The 19,377-nt window shown below is 29.9% G+C and overlaps 1 protein-coding gene across 1 annotated transcript in view; it reads left to right on the plus strand.

Annotated features, from left to right (window-relative positions):
• Positions 1-19,377, plus strand: part of LOC111618236 (laminin subunit alpha-1-like) — a 270,556-nt gene that overhangs the window by 134,771 nt on the left and 116,408 nt on the right. The window contains exons 32-35 of the mRNA XM_023359721.1: positions 9,184-9,360; positions 11,539-11,663; positions 12,188-12,308; positions 17,815-17,955. Of these exons, the coding sequence (XP_023215489.1) occupies positions 9,184-9,360; positions 11,539-11,663; positions 12,188-12,308; positions 17,815-17,955 (564 nt within the window). The remainder of the gene's footprint in view (positions 1-9,183; positions 9,361-11,538; positions 11,664-12,187; positions 12,309-17,814; positions 17,956-19,377) is intronic.

Below are 19,377 nucleotides of genomic sequence, written 5' to 3' on the forward strand. Positions count from 1 at the left end.
ATATATATAATATATATATATATATTTTTTTTTTTTTCAACAACTTTTTTAATAATTTTTTGTCAATATATATGCTATTATTTATAATATATTTGTATTATGTTTATTATAATAATTAATGCTTCACAATCTGTTTATGAATCAATAAATTGGAAAATAATTACAAAATGGGTTAATAGACTAAAATTTATGATTAAATAATAAATTATTAAACAAGAAAATATTTTCATAAATAACATACAATAATAATAATTTAACAAAAAATAAAAATAAATAATTAAAATGTAAAATATAGAAATATATATCTATATTTATTTAGGCTTGAAAGTTTATCATTGGATGTTGCAGTTCCAGTGAAGTCAAATCTTCCTTCTCCATATACAGCTGTTGGAATTGAATCATGCAAATGTCCTTTAGAATATTCAGGTTCATCATGTCAGGTATTAGATTTAATCATTTTTTTAAATTCAAAGACTAAACAAATTTATCTTCTGAATTTTTGTATATTTCTTAAAAGAATTAATATAATTACTTGTAATCAAATTTATATTTGTTTACAAGAAATTACATATTGTCAATACAATATGTAACTTTATTAGAAAACTTTGTTAAAAAAAAAAAAGAGTAATTTATCTCTGATCACTTTCTCAAAGCATGAGAATGACAACAAAGAAATTTTATAATTAATTGTAAAGGAAACCAAATTTAATTTAGCCTTATGATTTATGGAAAATAATTGTACACATATTTAGCCTTATGATTTATGGAAAATAATTGTACACATAGCAGTATGTGTACAATTATTTTCCAGTACAATGCTTGTAATAAATATATGTAATTGACATCATGACAATTACATAGTATATTTAATTGACAACATTATATATAACTACAACAGTGTTTCATGACTCTGTGAGTTAAATTCGATCCTCACTCCATTCTTCCTAACTATTACTGCTGAGTATTTCAAATGGGGATTTTGAAGTTAAACTAGATTCGGCTCTGTTTTGAAATACAGAAGTTAATTGGCAAATCACAAAAAACAAACATTTCTTTGTTTTTAGATTTCTCTCCATTAAAATTGAACATAGTACAACATCCCAAAATCCCAGAATGAAAAGAAAATTTTTTTTAATCCATCAAATATCACATTTCCAAACATTTCACCAAAAATTTTATTTCCATGGTTTCATAAATCATTTATACATATATTTAAATTATTTTTTTAAAATTTAAATATATTACAATATATAACATAATGATTATAATTATATTACAATATGAATATATGAATATACACTTATGCCCAAAAAATAAACATAAGCACTAATTTGGCCTATACCTCAGGAACTACTGATTAGAAGTGTATAAAACTTAAATATACAAGCAGAACATTGTATTATTTATGCAACAAAACAATTGAAAAACAAAAATTTAATCTAAATTACATCAAACTGAAAACAACAAGAAAAAGTATTAAGCATTGTCGTAAACCTCTTTATATAGTAATAGCAGAAACTGAATAGCTTTCAAATCAAACATACAAACTTTTGCTAAACTGTTGTTGTTATTGTTTGTTGAATCATAAATCTTTTTGCACAGAAAATGAATAATATAGTACCGTATGTGATTGCCTCCTGTAATGTACATGTACTGAACAATGATTGCTTATATTGATTATAATGTTTATCAGCTATATTGGGAGCAGAGTCCATTCTTGAACAAGAGCATCTTGAAGCTCCTGGAGTGTTATTGAAGTTTTATTCTGTCAGCTTGCACATCTCCTTACAGCATCTCAGACATGATTTATAGCAGGTGTGGCCAAACTTTTATTCCTTAGGGGCTACTTTTTTGGTAAAATATAGTCTGCGGGCGACTATGAATATGGGCAAACAATTTTAGGATTTTTATATGTGCATGCGTTAACATTCATTTGCATTGTTCACCAGGATAAATACAAACAGTATGGGTATGTTGCACAGACATCTATTATTGTAAGAATAAATTATCGAATTAAGATTTTTAAACATTAATTTAAGTGAAAGCAAATTGTTCAACTTTAGTTTCGTGGGCTACTTTCAAAACCTTTGCAGTTGACTGGTCAACCACATTTTGGTGTTGGCCATCCTTGATCTATAGGATTTAATCTGGAGATCCTGCTGGCCATTCCATGTGATGAATACCTTCACTGTCAAGAAAATTGTTGATGAGTACAGCTTAATATGCACAGGTATTATTGTTCATGAAAATGAAATCTGCACACAATTTTATATTTGTTGAGTTCAATGGAATGGCTGTACTTTTTCACAAAGGCCTCTAAATGGAGTCAAAAACATTCATGTGATTAGTAAATTGAGTGCTAGGGTAAATACAGAGTTTTCTATGTGAGTTACTGACTACTGTTCCAGTTTTGTGAGTGTTACTGAAGAAAAACTCCAAAGAATCACTTGGTAGATACAAGTAAAACAAGATTTTAATACTCTGATCATAAAAATTATTTCAATTTTTAAAATATTATTAAAAATTATTAGAACAATTATTAAAATATATACAATACATACAGAAATTGGGATGAAAAATACAAATTGACCAAAATGTCCCATGTGAACAAAAAAAACAAAAGCCTCTTTTTTTGTCATCCTCCTCCTTTATATACATACCCCATTGCCTTTTAGTTTCCCCGACCCACCAAGTGACTCCCTTTCTGTTTGAAAGAACCAATAAGGACAAGGCTAGATAGACAATGGCCAGAAGTAATAGAATTTAAAAGAAAAGGAAGGAAATTAAAGAAACATGGCATGACCAAGCCACATGAATTTATATACAAACTGTCCTTGATTCTTAATTAAACTGCAGCATAAGCTATGCCAAGCTATTACTGTATTTATGGAATCTGCATATTTTGCATAAACTTTTGCTTTTTAATTGAATATTTGTCTACATTGTAGATATTTTTGACTGGAAACGTTTACATAAATTCTCACTTTGTATTGTTTACTGTATCTATGGATGATTATGCTTATTTTTTTGGACATGAGTGTAATATAATAAAGCTACATTTACCTCACTGACTGACTTACTCACTTGTGAGATATGCAAGGGTTTGTGGTGATATGCCATATTACTGTATATATTTTTGATATAAGTTTAGTTTTAAGTTTTCTTTCTTCTTTGTTTCCCCTTTTGTTTTCTTGAATTTTTGACTAACAGTCCTTCCTGTGGGTGGGGTAACCCTTTCTAAGAACCACAGTGACAATGGAAAGTGAGAGCCCCCAAGGCTACTATAACAGATAAGGATGGGTCAGACTCTCAGTGAAGGCAGATGTGTGAAAGTTACACTCCTGCTCGCTGTCTAGAAGGACAAAGGGAGACAAAGGTGGCCTGCAGAGGAGAAAAGATCCTGTCAATGCAATGAGAGAGAGACAAACATCTCTTGTTTAAGGAGGATAATTGAAGAGATCTGATTAAAGATCATCAGGAAATGATTTATAGTGGTTCACCACCAGTAAAACATCAATATCAACCAGAAAACCCGGGTATACTTTATAACCTCTTTTTCTATCATACTAAACTTTTTGATATTTTTCCTTCCCCTTTTAGTTTATAATTTAGTATAGTATTAGTTGTAAGATTATTCTTCTGTCTTTTCTTAATTGTTGTGAGTGGGTTCTCTTGCTTTGTATTTACTCAATTCCTTGCACCTATTTTGGATATTCTGTAACACTCTGAGATGGAATCTGTAAAAGAATCCTGTATATTACTATTCACGTGAAAATAAATAAATAATTGTTGTTATTTATTCATGTACTGCCTTTCGTGGACCATTGTACACTCACATGATTCTCACAGGTTTTTGTTAGCCCACTAAGACAAACATCCTGAAAAAAGAAACACATGTCCTATATGTCAAACAATTTGTGTGATATAACTATTTACAGGAGTGGTAACAGATGCCAACTCTAGGGTGGATACTCTGGAAATAATTCAAAACATGGTTGTCAGCTGGATAATTACAAAGTATTATGACAGGTACAAAAAACCTGAAATTACTTATTACCTAAAAATTTCCTTATAACTAATCCTTAAAACTAACTTACACTAAAGGAAAATGGAAAACAGACAATAGGAGGTGAGAAGTGTCAAAGATGGCTGAAAGAATAGAATAAAGAACCCAGATTTTATGAACGTCTTGCTGCTGTTGTTATGAACCATATGGAAACTTCCTTGGAAAAAATTGTACTTCAATCACCTTTCCTCAATTCAAGATGATTTCTCTAAATTTCTAGTCCAAGCCATCATTCATCCATCTGAGTCTGAAATTTGTCAAGTTGAAATGCCAACTTTATCACTATTATGCCAGTCCAAAATTTTCAGGAACCTTTCTCCTCCAAATCGGCTTCATCCATCTCTCGGGCACTTGACAACTCCCCTTATTCTCCTGTTCATCCTCATTCCATGAAAAGCAGCCAAAAAGTGACACTTTCTCCCCATGTGTGCCCTCATGAAACTTCACATTCATTGTTTGATGATTCCAGGAAGTGACTCTCATCTCCAAGTGGGAAGAGTAATTAAAAAGATTAGAAGGTTCTAGAAGGTGGAAAGAACAAAGGAAATATACTAAAGACTAGGAACTAAACTTAAAATATAATATTGTGTACATCCACAGACTCACTTGTTCATTGACATTAAATGCTTGAATAAAAATAGACTTCTTAAAGAAAAACAAAATGATACAGCCAAAAGAGATATCATTATTTGAAATCTCAAAAAATAAAATATTTAAGGCCTTATAATGTGTCAAAGTAATTTTGGATGCCTGAGAATGCCTTGACATACAGTTGATTAACTTATGTGTATCTGTGTATTTCTAATGATGGTAATTAATTAACTCGGCAGCATTTCAAGTTACAAAATTTTCTTTTGTTTGCTNTACATATAATATATATGGGTTCATAATACACATAGGTTCAAATTCTTTCAGTCAATATTATTTTTTGCTTAGATCATAGTTATTTTCTTTGGATGAATGTGAGATTTATAGACTAAGGTTTAAACTTTTTTGTGTATCAAAAATTATTTTATGTATAAAAACTTATTCTTTCTACCTGGAACTTTTGTATAAATAGATACTAAACTGACCTTTTTGTATGTTTCCAGCATTTTTGATACATATGTAAAGTAAACGTTTTTGGCATCATTCAGGGGCCAGTGTCAGGTTTTTTTTTATCAAAGATTTTATAGCTGAACTTTTCAATTTGGAACACTTTTCTAAAGAAAAACAAGCTCTATTTAAATTAACTAAACCGTCCATTTTTTTCAATTATGTCATTAACCAACATTATTTATTAATACCCAAACACTTAACAAATTTAACACCTCACAATAAATTATCACAAAAATTATAAATTATGCCTCTTACATAATAAATTTAAAATATTGTCGAACATATAACTGTTTGCTTATGTTCCTAAAATATACCTCCATGTATAGGAGTATCTACAAGTGCTTTCCATGTGTTGGAAATTATTTCAGTGTCCTTACTCTTTATACATTTTCCCTATTGAGAGCTTTTAAAAATTTTCCATGTCTCCAGTGTTCTCAGATTAGCTGTGTTTAATGTATTTTTAATTAATCTGACCTCTTTCCATAGGATCTACACCTCAGGCTCCATTGCATACTGTGCTAGAATGGTAGTTGTCTTATTCTTTGCAATGTCGTATTTATGTTTGGCCAATCTTTGCATTCAGGCTGTTGTCAAATCTGCCACTGTACAGTGGTATGGAGTAACATTGTAATTATCTTTTATAATCGTGAGAAGCCTGAAGATCATAGGGTTACTTATATTTGAATGCAACTGAGTTCTTGTATAATTCATTACTTGTTTGTACACAGCAATCAGACTAGGATGAAAATCTAATACAATTTGCCTTTTGTTTGTTTCTTGTAGTGGCTGATTCCTATTGTTTGTTTCTTGTAGTGGCTGATTCCTATTGTTTGTAAGGCTTACATTGTGTGGACTGTCCTTTATAAAATGTTTGGCTAAAGCAGGAATGAGAGTTTTGTTAAAACCATGTTTTTTATCTATGTCAGTAAAGTACTTCAGCAATTTGTTTGGGTCAGATATGTTTGAACCATGCATAAAAGCTATCTTCACTAGTGATCTGAATCCTGCAATCTTGTATTGAATCAGATCACAGGATGCAGCATGAATAAAAATGGGGGTGTATGAAGATTTGTGGAATATATAAGTATATACTGTTATGTTGCAGGATTATCTTGCAGGATTTAGGTCTAAAAAGTGGGCTTCCTTGTTATTCTGTTAATCCAATTCTATTGTGAGTCCATATGGATTGTCTTTAAATATTTTCAGGATGTTATGGATGTTGGGTTGTGAGTTTTATATGTTTAAAATATCATCTGTATAGCATGTATATAGGCAGATACTGGGAAGAAGCTCTCACATGATTTTAGCCTTGAGATGTCTTATTACAAGTTCACATAAGTCCCCTGATAGTGGGGTGCCCATTGGTGTTCCTCTTTTTTGCAGGAATACCATTGAATTTAAAAAAATGTTGTGTAGCATAGGAAGTGAGCTAGTTCTAATACATGTTGATTGTATTCTCGTGGAGATGGTATATTCCTGAATAAAGCATTTTTTAATGCACAAAACAAGGTTCTGTTTGACTGATGGGAACATTGAAGCAAAGTCCAGAATTGTAATGTATTTGCCTCCTTGTAGTTTAGTTTCCTTTAATTTATTTATAAGTTGTAAGAAATTTTGGATGGTAAAGTTGTACTCATTAAGATGATCTCTTGAAAGCCTGTATACTACTTTTTCTATATCAGTTGTGGGAGATCTGGCCTTGTCAATTATTGGGCAGAGAAGATGACCTGGTTTATGCATTTTTGCAAATGTGAAGAACTTCAGGGTGTTCAGAGACTGTAGAGCAGTCGGAGGTGAATCCTGACCAACATTTTTGAGCATGCTGAAAGTTATAATAAGGATAATAGGTCTATCTCTAGCATTAAACAATAGGCAGAAACGTTATTTGATGTGAATAAAAAAGTATGGACTATTATAAAGCCTGCTATATCTATATGAAATATATGACATATATTATAATGAAAAAGTATTAAAAGTTTATGATAATAATTCAATTTTTGTGGGCCCTTGACACTGGGGGCCCAAGGCTTAAGCTCTATTAGTCCCTATGTAGATCCACCCTGTACACAATACATGTATGCTGACTAGGTACCACAAGCTTTTGATACAATCTGGCCTTGTTAAATGCCTTGAATGACATTATGTGTGTTGTGATGATGGTGGCATGAAATGTTTCCGTTTATGTGGTCTAAAAGAACCACATAAACAATAACACTTTCTTTTTAACAATAACAATACAATGACACTTTAATGTCTCCAAATCTGCGAGTGACTCTCTGGCACTCCACAATCGAGCAACACTCAGGCACCCGACAATTATTGGTAATTACAATACTGGTTCTTGACCAGCCACACAGCTACCCACTCTGGTTAGCTCCCCAGTCAGTACTGCGGTCAGCACTCCTCTCAGCACTGCCGCCACACACCACTCTGACTCTACACACACCCAAAGGGAAGCGCACAAATTTTCCCTCTCTCATCATTTCTCCCTCTCTAGGCGGGACAATCTCCCCCACATTCTTGGGGAGACTGTTACCTCACCCACCTAACACATGTGACCAAGCTGTGGACTGTCCATCACCACTTGCGGACATCCACACACCTGACACATGTCTGACACATGTTACAATTGAACTTAACAATGTGCATGCACTTGTTTGCTGCAGCAAATCTCCACATTAGCAAGCGCTCGAGTTCCTGCAAGCATCACACTGACTTAAAATGGTTATCTGCTAGCTGTCAATGTAAAAGCAAACACAAATGATAAAATAGTTTACACATTAGAATAGATTATTATTGGCATATTTGTTCTCATATAAAAGGTATATTGACAGTCAAAATTTTCTCTTATGTATGTGGTGCATGCTAAGCAAGCTCAGAGAATTCGCTCCTGAGAGCAGTATATTTTAAGTTGAGAATTCTTGCTAGGCTTGTTTGTCATTCTGACAATGCTTTTCTGTAATGTGTTTGCATAGTCATTGATAATATTCTGGCATTCTGTGTCTCTGATATGATCCTCTAGCTTCGATGTGTATTCATTTCTTTTTCATTAATATAATTGATTTACTTTTATCCACCTTGAAAAGTATAATGTCGTTATTACATATCCATTTTTTGCTTTTCCTGATATTCCATATTTTTCTACCTTTATCTTACATTTTATACCATGTGTTAAAGACTGTTGACCAGAATTCTCAATGTTTTTTTTCACCCCAGATGATATTGAAAGAATGTTATCTGGGGTGAATTATCATTCCCAGATGTGGAGTTGCACTTCTTGGTGTCATCAGGCCTAATTTCAAAGCTTGCTTCAGACCCTGTGGCAACTCACGATCATTCCAACATATGATTGGGGGTTTCATACATTTCTATTGACATGTAATTGTTTATAGAATATGTAGTTTAACTTTTTGTTATATTTTTTTATGAAGTACTTGAGTAATTTGTTCTTGTAACCTACTACTATTTGATTGACATAAGTGAGCAGGTTAGGATCTTCCTGGTGTAACCAATTTCCATATTTACTAGATTTCTTAGTTTAGAATACATATGTCTTCTGCATCCTCTGATAGCCTTTTGTAGGCAAATAAACTGGAGTTTTGGTAGGAGCGAATAGAATTCCTTCAGAAGTCAAATCCTATAAATTGACATTGGAAACACCTTATTCTTTATACATTCCAAAAGAAAATCAAGTTTGGCTTTAGCTCTCATTAGGGCTATGGCAATCTTCTTATAAGTATTGCCCGGCAATGCCATATTGAAACATAAAAACTTGTTATTTGTAGCTGGAATCTTTGTATAAATAGATACTAAACTTGTTTTTGCCTGTTTCTGGGTACTTTATGTATATATCAAAATTGCTGGAAACATGTGAAAAGGTCAGTTTAGTTTCTATTTATATTTTATGTATTTTAATTTTATATCTTTGTATAGTATTTTTAATATAGAAATAAAATTACATCTCAATTTTATTTATATAGATAGATAAATTGATTCATCATATTTTTTTCTTTTAACAGATTTTAGCATATAATGGCAATCTTCAGTTTCGAGTTACTTCTGACAGTAATCAAACAACAGATATGTTTCTTCAAGCATATCCTTTGATACTTATACAGGGAAATCATCATCTTGTGCTAATTCATACACATTTTTTACCTTCCATTAATGGACTTTATACTATTCCATTAAATGAAGTAAGATAATATATATTTAAATTTATATAGCATAATTCAGTCTCTTATTTTTTTATTTTAAATTCTCAAACTGTATTTTTAAATGAAACATATTCAACTTTCCACAGTTACATCACTGTTTATGATTCATAATTTCTAATTATTATAACCATTTATTTAATATTTTTGGTAAAGATTTTAAAATTATACATAGTATATTACAGAATATTTATTACTATATAAATAGTAAGTTACTGAAAATGTTCAAATTAAAAAATGTTTACGCTGTAATATGGTTGCTGTCTATTGGTTCTTGTATGTAAATGTCTGTTTATTCCCAAAACTTGTTCGGTAGACTATATCACAGCATTTTGGTTAGACACATCTTTATTTTAAAAATTGGATTTCAAATGCATTTCAGGTTGATTTACATTCCCAATCCCTCTTCAGTGCTGTACGAAAAAAAACACATAATATAATTAGGGCACAACATTATCTAGATATCACGGAAAGAGAAATTTTTACATGACTTAATTGTTTATATACCATACAAAGGCATAAATTTTCTTTATCACAATTATATCATTTATAAGCACACATAAACAGTTTAGTATTCTACATAAAAACTGTATATTTTATGATGGTGTAAGATATTTAATTACATAAAAAATATATAAAAAAAACATTCAATTTTATTAAAAAATTTAAAATAAATTTTTTAATAAAAAACCTTATTATATTTAATAAGGTTTATAAAGTTTTGGTGCAATTGCATATTAAGTAATGACACAAGAGTGTCTTAAAATCATTATCCGAGTATTCTGTAGAAAGGCTCACATAGGATTACTGTTTTCAAAATTTGAGTGTATTTGTTGATTGGAGAGTTTTGGAGTCAGGCATTTCTGTGCAATGCAGTCAAAGATGTTACACACAACTGACAAAATATGAGAAAGGCCACATCTGCCCAACAAGGGGCTTCACATGTTGAGCAGATGTACAACATGTGAGACTCCAGACTGAATCTGAATCTCTTACTAAATATACTATCAATAATTAGTATATTTTAAATAATCATAGAATAAACACAGCCCAAAGCAATGTGAATGTAAAAAATGTAAGTTCCAAGTGTGAATTGAGTACACATGTTAGAATTTTTATCAATTTCAGACTGAGGAGTTTTAGCTATAACTCCAACACTCATAGAAATGACAAATATAATTAAATTGGAAAAACAGAACAGTTTTAATCAAAGAAAAAGTCATGCTATAATCATTAAAATTCTCGGATGGTAAGATAAAAAACATCATTGTCTAAAATGTGAGCAAAAGTTTCAAAGTTTAATCAACATCTTTTGGTTGGAGTTGAGATATGGTGTCAGGTAAATACTGAAGATCAGTCTTTCTTGTGACCTGATCTGGCTTAATTTCACTTGGAGAAAAGAAATTAACCAATCAGGAGATGATGGGGATGAGTAGGAATCAATCAGAAGACAGAATTTATGGATAAAATTCTTTAAAAATCCTAAATTTCAAGATTTTTCTCTTCCAACTTCACAAGATGACTCTGGTCATCCTTTTTCTCCGTGCTTATGTCTATGAAATATCACTGCCCCTGTCTTCACATTATAATACTATGTAAGCCTTCAGTTTTCCCAATAAACAGGTTTCATTTGTAAAGGTGATTTGCTCAGTATGTTCACCATTACCATCTCTTATTCATCTTGACCTGAGTTTAATTGACTTCTTCCTTTTCTTTCCCTTTTGGCAACCTCACAAACTGATAAGGTTTTTGGAGCAATGACTACATCAGGGCCCATATGCACAAAGGACAAGCTCCAGACATCCAGGTAGACCATCAGGAAAGATGATCATCTAATTGTGAGACAAACACCAACAGCTGCAACAATGTGTCTGTTTACTATCCAGAGACAGGTGGAAACCTTGTTGCAGAGGTTCCCTGTTTCTTTCAGTATCATTGGTAGATGATTCTGTTTTTGTTAGTGCTGTACTTATTAATGTTCTAAGTAGCTAATTGGGATATTATTATATTCTTGTGATAAGCTTTTGACTTGAATGTAACAAAACAATGAAAATAATAGTTTTTTTAAAAAAAATTAGTATTACATGTTTATAATTTATAATAATAAAATTTATATTAAATATTCATAAATATAAAATATAAAATTAATTTTTATTTTAGAAAGAATGGCAACATTTGAGGAATCCTCAATTACCAGTAACAAGAGCAACTTTGATGGTAACTTTACAAAATCTACAATATATTTTGATCAGAGCAACTGATAGTGCCAATATAAAAGAAGCAAGGTGTGTTTTGTTAATTTTTAATATGAAATAAAAATTAAAATTCTTGAGATTTGAGAATTGCTATATTATGTAAATTTTCCATTTTTATACTAAATGAGTTTTAGTAATTTATACTATTTTACCATTACTAATCTGTTTAACATCAATGATATTAAATGCATATCACAGGATGAGTATTTTATCATTTTTTCTTTTCATTGTGATTACTCTTTGCATTCAATAGAATGAATATTAAATTTCTTACAAAAACATTAATGAAATTTAAACTGATATATCATAGTTTTATTTTTTTTCCCATCAATATATATAATATATANTAATTAATGCTTCACAATCTGTTTATGAATCAATAAATTGGAAAATAATTACAAAATGGGTTAATAGACTAAAATTTATGATTAAATAATAAATTATTAAACAAGAAAATATTTTCATAAATAACATACAATAATAATAATTTAACAAAAAATAAAAATAAATAATTAAAATGTAAAATATAGAAATATATATCTATATTTATTTAGGCTTGAAAGTTTATCATTGGATGTTGCAGTTCCAGTGAAGTCAAATCTTCCTTCTCCATATACAGCTGTTGGAATTGAATCATGCAAATGTCCTTTAGAATATTCAGGTTCATCATGTCAGGTATTAGATTTAATCATTTTTTTAAATTCAAAGACTAAACAAATTTATCTTCTGAATTTTTGTATATTTCTTAAAAGAATTAATATAATTACTTGTAATCAAATTTATATTTGTTTACAAGAAATTACATATTGTCAATACAATATGTAACTTTATTAGAAAACTTTGTTAAAAAAAAAAAAGAGTAATTTATCTCTGATCACTTTCTCAAAGCATGAGAATGACAACAAAGAAATTTTATAATTAATTGTAAAGGAAACCAAATTTAATTTAGCCTTATGATTTATGGAAAATAATTGTACACATATTTAGCCTTATGATTTATGGAAAATAATTGTACACATAGCAGTAATGCTTGTAATAAATATATGTAATTGACATCATGACAATTACATAGTATATTTAATTGACAACATTATATATAACTACAACAGTGTTTCATGACTCTGTGAGTTAAATTCGATCCTCACTCCATTCTTCCTAACTATTACTGCTGAGTATTTCAAATGGGGATTTTGAAGTTAAACTAGATTCGGCTCTGTTTTGAAATACAGAAGTTAATTGGCAAATCACAAAAAACAAACATTTCTTTGTTTTTAGATTTCTCTCCATTAAAATTGAACATAGTACAACATCCCAAAATCCCAGAATGAAAAGAAAATTTTTTTTAATCCATCAAATATCACATTTCCAAACATTTCACCAAAAATTTTATTTCCATGGTTTCATAAATCATTTATACATATATTTAAATTATTTTTTTAAAATTTAAATATATTACAATATATAACATAATGATTATAATTATATTACAATATGAATATATGAATATACACTTATGCCCAAAAAATAAACATAAGCACTAATTTGGCCTATACCTCAGGAACTACTGATTAGAAGTGTATAAAACTTAAATATACAAGCAGAACATTGTATTATTTATGCAACAAAACAATTGAAAAACAAAAATTTAATCTAAATTACATCAAACTGAAAACAACAAGAAAAAGTATTAAGCATTGTCGTAAACCTCTTTATATAGTAATAGCAGAAACTGAATAGCTTTCAAATCAAACATACAAACTTTTGCTAAACTGTTGTTGTTATTGTTTGTTGAATCATAAATCTTTTTGCACAGAAAATGAATAATATAGTACCGTATGTGATTGCCTCCTGTAATGTACATGTACTGAACAATGATTGCTTATATTGATTATAATGTTTATCAGCTATATTGGGAGCAGAGTCCATTCTTGAACAAGAGCATCTTGAAGCTCCTGGAGTGTTATTGAAGTTTTATTCTGTCAGCTTGCACATCTCCTTACAGCATCTCAGACATGATTTATAGCAGGTGTGGCCAAACTTTTATTCCTTAGGGGCTACTTTTTTGGTAAAATATAGTCTGCGGGCGACTATGAATATGGGCAAACAATTTTAGGATTTTTATATGTGCATGCGTTAACATTCATTTGCATTGTTCACCAGGATAAATACAAACAGTATGGGTATGTTGCACAGACATCTATTATTGTAAGAATAAATTATCGAATTAAGATTTTTAAACATTAATTTAAGTGAAAGCAAATTGTTCAACTTTAGTTTCGTGGGCTACTTTCAAAACCTTTGCAGTTGACTGGTCAACCACATTTTGGTGTTGGCCATCCTTGATCTATAGGATTTAATCTGGAGATCCTGCTGGCCATTCCATGTGATGAATACCTTCACTGTCAAGAAAATTGTTGATGAGTACAGCTTAATATGCACAGGTATTATTGTTCATGAAAATGAAATCTGCACACAATTTTATATTTGTTGAGTTCAATGGAATGGCTGTATTTTTTCACAAAGGCCTCTAAATGGAGTCAAAAACATTCATGTGATTAGTAAATTGAGTGCTAGGGTAAATACAGAGTTTTCTATGTGAGTTACTGACTACTGTTCCAGTTTTGTGAGTGTTACTGAAGAAAAACTCCAAAGAATCACTTGGTAGATACAAGTAAAACAAGATTTTAATACTCTGATCATAAAAATTATTTCAATTTTTAAAATATTATTAAAAATTATTAGAACAATTATTAAAATATATACAATACATACAGAAATTGGGATGAAAAATACAAATTGACCAAAATGTCCCATGTGAACAAAAAAAACAAAAGCCTCTTTTTTGTCATCCTCCTCCTTTATATACATACCCCATTGCCTTTTAGTTTCCCCGACCCACCAAGTGACTCCCTTTCTGTTTGAAAGAACCAATAAGGACAAGGCTAGATAGACAATGGCCAGAAGTAATAGAATTTAAAAGAAAAGGAAGGAAATTAAAGAAACATGGCATGACCAAGCCACATGAATTTATATACAAACTGTCCTTGATTCTTAATTAAACTGCAGCATAAGCTATGCCAAGCTATTACTGTATTTATGGAATCTGCATATTTTGCATAAACTTTTGCTTTTTAATTGAATATTTGTCTACATTGTAGATATTTTTGACTGGAAACGTTTACATAAATTCTCACTTTGTATTGTTTACTGTATCTATGGATGATTATGCTTATTTTTTTGGACATGAGTGTAATATAATAAAGCTACATTTACCTCACTGACTGACTTACTCACTTGTGAGATATGCAAGGGTTTGTGGTGATATGCCATATTACTGTATATATTTTTGATATAAGTTTAGTTTTAAGTTTTCTTTCTTCTTTGTTTCCCCTTTTGTTTTCTTGAATTTTTGACTAACAGTCCTTCCTGTGGGTGGGGTAACCCTTTCTAAGAACCACAGTGACAATGGAAAGTGAGAGCCCCCAAGGCTACTATAACAGATAAGGATGGGTCAGACTCTCAGTGAAGGCAGATGTGTGAAAGTTACACTCCTGCTCGCTGTCTAGAAGGACAAAGGGAGACAAAGGTGGCCTGCAGAGGAGAAAAGATCCTGTCAATGCAATGAGAGAGAGACAAACATCTCTTGTTTAAGGAGGATAATTGAAGAGATCTGATTAAAGATCATCAGGAAATGATTTATAGTGGTTCACCACCAGTAAAACATCAATATCAACCAGAAAACCCGGGTATACTTTATAACCTCTTTTTCTATCATACTAAACTTTTTGATATTTTTCCTTCCCCTTTTAGTTTATAATTTAGTATAGTATTAGTTGTAAGATTATTCTTCTGTCTTTTCTTAATTGTTGTGAGTGGGTTCTCTTGCTTTGTATTTACTCAATTCCTTGCACCTATTTTGGATATTCTGTAACACTCTGAGATGGAATCTGTAAAAGAATCCTGTATATTACTATTCACGTGAAAATAAATAAATAATTGTTGTTATTTATTCATGTACTGCCTTTCGTGGACCATTGTACACTCACATGATTCTCACAGGTTTTTGTTAGCCCACTAAGACAAACATCCTGAAAAAAGAAACACATGTCCTATATGTCAAACAATTTGTGTGATATAACTATTTACAGGAGTGGTAACAGATGCCAACTCTAGGGTGGATACTCTGGAAATAATTCAAAACATGGTTGTCAGCTGGATAATTACAAAGTATTATGACAGGTACAAAAAACCTGAAATTACTTATTACCTAAAAATTTCCTTATAACTAATCCTTAAAACTAACTTACACTAAAGGAAAATGGAAAACAGACAATAGGAGGTGAGAAGTGTCAAAGATGGCTGAAAGAATAGAATAAAGAACCCAGATTTTATGAACGTCTTGCTGCTGTTGTTATGAACCATATGGAAACTTCCTTGGAAAAAATTGTACTTCAATCACCTTTCCTCAATTCAAGATGATTTCTCTAAATTTCTAGTCCAAGCCATCATTCATCCATCTGAGTCTGAAATTTGTCAAGTTGAAATGCCAACTTTATCACTATTATGCCAGTCCAAAATTTTCAGGAACCTTTCTCCTTCCAAATCGGCTTCATCCATCTCTCGGGCACTTGACAACTCCCCTTATTCTCCTGTTCATCCTCATTCCATGAAAAGCAGCCAAAAAGTGACACTTTCTCCCCATGTGTGCCCTCATGAAACTTCACATTCATTGTTTGATGATTCCAGGAAGTGACTCTCATCTCCAAGTGGGAAGAGTAATTAAAAAGATTAGAAGGTTCTAGAAGGTGGAAAGAACAAAGGAAATATACTAAAGACTAGGAACTAAACTTAAAATATAATATTGTGTACATCCACAGACTCACTTGTTCATTGACATTAAATGCTTGAATAAAAATAGACTTCTTAAAGAAAAACAAAATGATACAGCCAAAAGAGATATCATTATTTGAAATCTCAAAAAATAAAATATTTAAGGCCTTATAATGTGTCAAAGTAATTTTGGATGCCTGAGAATGCCTTGACATACAGTTGATTAACTTATGTGCATCTGTGTATTTCTAATGATGGTAATTAATTAACTCGGCAGCATTTCAAGTTACAAAATTTTCTTTTGTTTGCTGTTAATTATTTTTTATTAATTTTTTAAATTGTTATTTATAGTTATTTAATCAATATATATATATATGAAATTAATATTGTTTATTAAAAAAATTAATTATTAAAGTTTTATTATAAATTGCAAGATGGGTGTGAAGAGTTGCAAAGAATGTCAAATAATGAGGTCAGGCCACTGAAGGCAGACAGGGGCCTATCTGTAAACATAATTTTTTTAGAAAAGAAAAAAGGTAAATGATTTAATTAACACGAAAATATTAAGCATTTGAAGACAAAGTCTACCCAAATAGGGCCACCATTTATTAATTTCGATTTTCAGTTCATGACAATTTCCAGTCATAAAGTATCATCACCAGAAGGAAGGTTTTCTAATCTACATTTTCCAGTGCTTATTTCTTTGTGGATAAAAGCCGAAATGCCCTCAAGAAAGTGTGGATAGAAAACAGAAGACGTCTGTGTGTCACCAGTTCCTTTTTCAGAAAATCTTTGTATTTTTAATTAGATATATTTTTTGTGTGTTTTTAAAGGACTTTTTTAGCATTTTGGTGGCACTAGTCTAAAAAGGAAGGTCGGTCGCCGAAATTGTACAGTCTGGAATACGAAATTAATAAATGGTGGTCTCTATTTGTGTGGACTTTGTCTTCAAATACTTAACTACAATAAAATCCATATGACCAAAAAAAAAAAAAATATTATTCAAATTATATCTCAACAGGAAAATTGATTAATGCCTTTGTACTCAGATAAAATGATTTATTGGAATATAGTTTCTTATTGTTATTTTAAAAATAAAATAAATCTAAGATTATTATTATTTGAGAAAATTTAGTTATGGAATGAAAGATGCAGAATCATTTGTTTTTCTGATTGTTTGTTGTGCATTTGAAATAACAATAGTTCTAATTAGATTAGATACAAATAAATTTGAGATTATCTAAAAATGTTTAAACTGATTAAAGGATAATTTGTATCAATTAATTTTAATTTCAAACATTTGATTGAAATAATTATTTGTTTTCATAATTTTAATCATTTATGTTTTCAGAATCCAAATGTCGGCTATTACCGCAAACACAGTGATAATTATTTGTATAGTAAAAATATTTTGGATTTGATTGGATGGGCTGAACCATGTCCTTGTAATAATAGGAGCAAAATTTGTGATGAAAATACTGGTATTTGTATGGTAAGGAATTCAAATTATTATTTAATGAGAAGAATAGTATTTTATTTTCTCATGTAATAAGAAAATTTCTAAAATCAATAGTTTTGACATTTTAATATTTTAAAAATTATTTATCTCTATGAATCACAAAATTGTGAACATTTCAATATTTTTAAAATGTTCATAATTTTGTGATTCATAGAGATAAATATAGGTCTTAAAATGATAAATTACTTAAAACAAATCTGATTTAAAATGAATTAGATATGAATTTTGCATTCATAAAATATCTCTAATTTTTACCATATTCTAAACTGATTTTATAGTTTTATTAATTATTTTAACATATACAGATATACACAGTTGAACCAAACTATCTTAAATATGTTCATCTCAAAAAGCATTTTTCTCAAAATTTATTTATTTTTCTTGTATTTTCATCCTAAATTCAATATATTTTCTATGTTTTATCTCAAATAATTTTCTCTCAAAATCTCTATATCTCAAATTATGGACTGAAGTGTCAATTACAAATTCAAAGCTTTGCAACTAAATTTTGATAGCATAAATTGCAGTTGAGAAATTGAGAAACATTTCTTGCAATACAGTATATAATTGTAATTAATGTTGCTTTTCTCTGATTGGCTATTAGTTTGGCTTGTGTCTTATTGATTGAAGAAAGTCAAGCATCAGAAACTATTGACAAACTGTTTCTGTTCAGGTATGTCAATTGTTTATGCCTAAACAGGTATGTACTGTATTTTCTGTTGTATTAATAAAATAATGTATCTCCAATCAAACCTATTACTTAAATTAAAAAACCTTTGTACATGAATACTGGAACACACATAAATTAACACTCAAAAAACCTTAACACTCAACAAACCTATTACTGTTTACTGTGTAGGAACCTCTATATCTCAGATATTTTTTTCATTTTCATGAGATAGACAGGTTCAACTGTATGTATATTATGTGCATGCAAATATGTGTATATTAATTTTTTAATTATAACCATTATTATTTGATTCTCAAGCTATTAAACATAAAATACATTAATTAAGTTTAAATATTTTAATTTTACTCTTTATTTNCTACTGTTCCAGTTTTGTGAGTGTTACTGAAGAAAGTGTTTTGTTAATTTTTAATATGAAATAAAAATTAAAATTCTTGAGATTTGAGAATTGCTATATTATGTAAATTTTCCATTTTTATACTAAATGAGTTTTAGTAATTTATACTATTTTACCATTACTAATCTGTTTAACATCAATGATATTAAATGCATATCACAGGATGAGTATTTTATCATTTTTTCTTTTCATTGTGATTACTCTTTGCATTCAATAGAATGAATATTAAATTTCTTACAAAAACATTAATGAAATTTAAACTGATATATCATAGTTTTATTTTTTTTCCCATCAATATATATAATATATA

Source organism: Centruroides sculpturatus, unplaced genomic scaffold, assembly GCF_000671375.1.
Source record: "Centruroides sculpturatus isolate CEXI.00-Female unplaced genomic scaffold, Cexi_2.0 scaffold205, whole genome shotgun sequence".
In the NCBI taxonomy this organism is placed as follows: domain Eukaryota; kingdom Metazoa; phylum Arthropoda; class Arachnida; order Scorpiones; family Buthidae; genus Centruroides; species Centruroides sculpturatus.